We start from the raw sequence: 5,333 nt of genomic DNA, 5'->3' as shown, positions 1-5,333 counted from the left end.
TGAGAGAACAGAAAAGTTTTATTATAGTAACAATAAGCAAATAATTCAACTGAGGGGGCGGGCAGCAGTGTGCAGATGATCCGCCAAGCAGTAAGTAATCAAGATTTGGGGTTATGGAGGTGGGGTGTCAGCAGTTAGTTTGACAGGAAAAGGAGAGAACTGGCTACTCAGCAAATTGGTGACTTTGAGGTTGGTCAGAGTTTCTACAGATACATCCGAATATACCAAACATTGTTATCCTATCTGTTGAATCTCTGTCTTTCTCACTTTCTGGCATTTCACCTAGTTGAGTTCTGAGAGATCGATTTTCCAGACAACTCTTTGTCAACACTTCAATGGACAGATGATAAGGAACAATTTGAGTCCTTTTGTGAAAATGGAATTAAGCAAATTTACATTCATCTGGAAAGAATTCTATAAGCATCTCCATCTATAAGACTAACTAATGCAAAGAACTGATCTTTCTAACAAACTGTATGGGTAAGATGATCACTGTGCTCCTAAAGGCAAAAATAAGTGTGAAGAAGCTCCAGGGGGCGATTATCTGCCAATCTGGAAAAAATCTAGAGGAGAAATAGAGAGAGCTCAGGGCCATTTTCTTTGGTCTCTTGCATTCCTTTTCTCTGTGTCTCTGAGAAAGAATTCACAAGGTAGGGAGCATCAATACTCTCTGCTTTGAAGTTTCACAAATTGAGAATTTGTCCCTCTCCATTAAATCTATGCAACATCTACCAGCTGCCAACAGTGAACTATTCTGCACTCCTTAGTCCTGAGCAACAGAAACCAATGTGCTCTGACTTTGGTCAATGAGTTATATGGGGCAGGGCCACCCAGAAAATATGCAGGAACTATAAGCAGAGTTTCATTAAGTTTAGTCTTCCCTAAACAGATGTGAGAAAACAAAGGAAGCAATCTCCAATGCTCTGAAGATTAATTCAATTATCCTAGTCTGACTCATAACTTCATCTCGGGCATTTTGCTGCCGTGAAGCACAGAGAGCCTCCCTTTCTGCTAATTCCCTCTCCATTTGTGCCTTTCTCTTCTGCTGCTCCAGTTTATCCTCCAGCTTTCTGATTTTCTCTTCATACTCCTCTCTTATCAGTGCTACCTCTCTCTCTAACTCTGCTCTGTAACGTTCTTGCACCGCTTGGGTTTGTTTCTGAATCTCCTCCTCTGCCCTTTGGTACATCTTATTAGTGTAGCATCCTCCTTTGTTCTCCATCACCATGTGATGGACCAGGGCCAGCAGCTGCGCCCTCTGGGCCTCCTGCTCAGCTCCTGTCGCCCTATTGTTGAACACACAGTAACGATCACCAAACTCGCCCATCAGCTCTTGAAGGCCTTTGGGAGCTTCTTCTAGATAATCATGGAGGTCAGTGCCATCCAAGTCATCTTTCCGGGTGAATAAGAGAATCATATGTCTCCTAGCTCTGTGCCCAAACATTTTCAGGATCTTCTCAGTGGCCTGGTGCTCTTCCCGCGTGTAACGGCCCAGTGGGACCACCAGGAGCAGAACGTGAGGCCCTGGGGAGGTGAGGAGGATGCAGCGAGCTATCTCCTTGCACGTGTCAGCATCCTGTACCTCGGTGTCGAAAATGCCAGGCGTATCCACGACGACAATTTCTCTCCCGTGCCACGTGCTGCTCTCTTTCTCGCATGACTTGGTGATGGATATTGCTGCAATGCTGGAACGAAACACTTTCTTTCCGAGGATGCTGTTCCCTGTTGCACTTTTTCCTGCTCCAGTCTTACCCACTAAGACAAGTCTCAGTTGTGAGTCTCTGAGGTCTTGGTTTCCAAGCCCTGGGACATCAGGGAACAAAAGCCACAGTGTTAGGTTCCACCTTTGACTGTTTCTCCCGCAGGGCCCCCACCCACCTGTGCCCTCCGCTATTGCCCACTAGGGTCCTCTCCCTTGAGTTACCTCTGCACTCACGGGGAGTCTATAGAAAGTCCTCTGGGCCTGATGTTCCTCTTGCAGTACTTAGGGAATGCTCAAGTACTTTTCAGGATTCCCTTGAGGTTCTTACTCTGACCTTTTGTAGCTAAGTAGCCCAGAGAAGAGGAAACAGAACGGTTCAAGAAGAGAACTCTGAGCTACTGCAAGTAGCTGTTCCTCATAAGATAATGCAGGAAGGAACACGAAATCTGACTTTGGGACATTGCAGAGGGAGATTGTTTCCCCCCAATACATATCCAAAATGGAATTTTCTTCTTCCCATTAAGAAGCCAGGTAGGTGGGTATCCAGCTCATCTCACCCTTGCAGGGTAGACAAGGGCTACCCGTGCAGGAAGACAAAGTGTCTCTTTGTATTTCACATACACAACCACCCTTTCAGGGATTATGACTCACAGGAAAACAAAATACCCAACATTTAAAGTTAACGACTTGAGCTTTAGCAAATCAAGAAGAGGCAACGCTAGATATATCGACAGAAATTTAGTGAAGTTTTTATATTGTAAATTAATAGGTTGAAGAATTATAGCCAGAAAATATTGACATCCAGAGAGGCTACACCTGGCAGTTCTGGTGTGTCTACATTGTAGGAAGTAGGACATAAGAACCCTCACCAAGCCCGTGCTCAATCAGCATAGTTTCACCTCTCTTCTTCTTAACTTTTATGCTACATCATGTGGAGGAAGTGGAGGAATTGGAGACGGTCGAGAGAAATGAAAGCGCAGGGTGAATGAAGAGAAAATGAGAAACGAGGTTGGAAATAGTTTGCTCTTGCTCAGATGGGGACTGGCTGACAGGTCAGGAGGAACCTGCCTGGCCAGGGGAGCCCAGAGCACCCTCTCACCATGGCTGGTCCTGGGTTCACTGGAGTTGGAACTTGTACTGCAGTATTGGGCTGCCATTGTACTCTGAATTCCTGTAGATAAAGAAACATAACTATGTCATTTTAGGGGAATGGAGAGTGACTGGAAACCTCAACCTCCTGGAGCCAACAGTTGCTTTTTTTCCATAAACTTGCTACTAGATTCCTCCTCCCCATTTCCCAACACTTCTCCTCAACTCCCCATTTTCAGTCTAATTTCAGATTGTCCCTTTGTCTTTACACAAACATAAATTCTTCACGTGCTTCCTCAGCCCTGGTTCTGTGCACCCTTCTCCCTCTCTATTCAGGGAATTATTGCTTTGAATGCCATTTATATGTGGTCTGTAGGCTAGACTCTCATCAGAGTTCTCAACTTTTATATCCCATTCAACTTCTCCAGTTGGCAATTCCACAGGCATCTCAAACAGAACTCAGCCAAAACGGAACACTTAACCTCTACCCCAAGGCTGCTCTGCCTCCATCATTCCGTTTCAGTAAAGAGCATCACCATTCAGCCAGTGGCTCAGGTGGAAACTTGGGGTCATCTACAACTCTTCCTTCCTCACTTGCTCATCAGTCCATCACCAAATTCTATTGCTCCTACTTCCAAAAAGCACAAAGTTATCCTCTTCTCCTCATCTTCCTGTTAATTCAACCTACTGTCATTTGTTTGCAATGTAACAAGCTCCTAACTGATCATCTCAGATGCCTTTTCAAAACTAAAATTTGATTATTTTTCTTGCTTAAATTCTTTAATGGCTTTCTATTGCTTTTTTAAAAAAATAGTTGAGAATCCTTGGATGGTCCATAAGGCCCTGCATGATCAATTGCTCTCTCTCTCAAAAGGCTTTAACCATACTGGCCTCCTCAATGTTCCCAGAAACTCTAAGCTCCTTCCAACTTCCAGACCCTTGCGGAACAGTTCCCTCTCCCTGGAGCACTCCTTCTCCAATCCATTGCCCAGCTCCTTCCTCCTCAGCCCTCAGCCCTCAGCTCTCTCTCTGTCACTTCTCCAGAGAGGGCCACTCCAATTTCTCCACAGAGCTCACTCGCTCACCCAACTCTATTCCTGAAAGCTTCAAGTTATTTATAAATTCTATAAATGGTGAAAGGAATCATTTATTTGTACAACTATCCTCTGAGCAGTGACCCCTCAAAGAGGCATTCATTTGTGAGGCTCAGCCTTGAAAACAGATTACAGCCTAAAGTCAGCAAAGACGGGAAACAGGAACTAATGAGAAATACATTCTGAGAGCAAGTCAGCCAGGAGGTTTCAGATGTAGACCCAGGGCAGAGGTCATCTCTCTACCAAATCACACACTTTCCTCCCTCCTGCCCCCACCCACAAACACCCTTATTCCCTTACCTGGAAAATCTGGGTCCTGCTCGCTCCTCTCACTTTGAAGGCAATGCTAAGCCAGGATATTGAGAGAGGAGGAGAGAGGAAGTGAGGGGAGGAGCCGTTCAAACTTGCTCATGCAAGAGACCTGCCCACCTTCTCATCTATCACACTAATAGAACTGTCTGCAATGACGGAGTTGTTTTGTGCAGTCCAATATGATAACCTTTGGCCACACAGGCTATTGAGCACATGAAATGTAATGAATATGATTGCAGAATTGGATTTTAATTTTATTTCATTTTCATTAGTTGAAAGTTAAAGATAAATAGCCACACCTGCCTAGTGGCTACCATATTAGAGCATGCAAAAGTTCTATAGGGAGGAAAGAACTATGGGTCATGCTGTGAAATTCTGGAAGAAACTGCTGGGTCAAAACCGAGTGTTGGGCCGGCTCCACGGCTTAGCGGTTAAGTGCGCGCGCTCCGCTGCTGGCGGCCCGGGTTTGGATCCCAGGCGCGCACCGACACACCGCTTCTCCGGCCATGCTGAGGCCGCATCCCACGTACAGCAACTAGAAGGATGTGCAACTATGACATACAACTATCTACTGGAGCTTTGGGGGGAAAACAATAAATAAATAAAAATCTTAAAAAACCAAAAAACAAAAAACCAAGAGTTGCTAGCTATTCTGAAAGACCTATGGATCCCTGGACCCACTTTTCAGCGCAACAGGCCTCCCAGCCCAACATTTGCTCCCAGTGCTTCGGGCTTGTATCCGTGTAGGCAGCTACCACCTCCTCTCCTTCCTCCCAATGATGTGGGAGAGAGAGCAAGACTGCTATTTCCAGGGTGTCTCTTCTGAATCATCTGCTAGAAGAAAGAGCAAATGATCATTTGACTACTTAGGAAGGGTCCAAAGTATCCCTGTGAGATGGTACTAGAACCATTTGGAATAATCTAAGCCTTGACATCTGACACTATCTGCCAGGAAAATGGAAACTGTGAGGATTGTAATGAGGGTCCCAGTTCTTCAGAGATGTGGATCCTATCTAAAAGGGGTCCCAATTTACCATTATAGCCCAAAACTGAGACAATTTAGAGTTGCATAGGACTTCATTAATTATACGAGTTGCTAACAAGTCTAAAGAGAAGACAGGAATTTCTGTGAAGAT

At 45.1% G+C, this 5,333-nt stretch overlaps 1 protein-coding gene across 1 annotated transcript; it reads right to left on the bottom strand.

Annotated features, from left to right (window-relative positions):
• GIMAP4 (GTPase, IMAP family member 4) lies at positions 1 to 4,261 on the bottom strand. Its single transcript, XM_004430779.3, has 3 exons — positions 4,186 to 4,261; positions 2,802 to 2,873; positions 1 to 1,803 (listed from the first exon to the last, which is right to left on the bottom strand). The coding sequence occupies exons 2-3, from the start codon at positions 2,857 to 2,859 to the stop codon at positions 872 to 874; spliced, it is 990 nt and encodes a 329-aa protein (XP_004430836.2). The 5' UTR covers positions 2,860 to 2,873; positions 4,186 to 4,261; the 3' UTR covers positions 1 to 871.
• Positions 4,262 to 5,333: the final 1,072 nt, after the last annotated feature.

The sequence above is a fragment of the Ceratotherium simum genome, chromosome 1 (assembly GCF_057802395.1).
Source record: "Ceratotherium simum simum isolate JZ-2026a chromosome 1, ASM5780239v1, whole genome shotgun sequence".
In the NCBI taxonomy this organism is placed as follows: Eukaryota; Metazoa; Chordata; class Mammalia; order Perissodactyla; family Rhinocerotidae; genus Ceratotherium; species Ceratotherium simum.
This window is presented reverse-complemented; position numbering and strand designations above follow the sequence as displayed.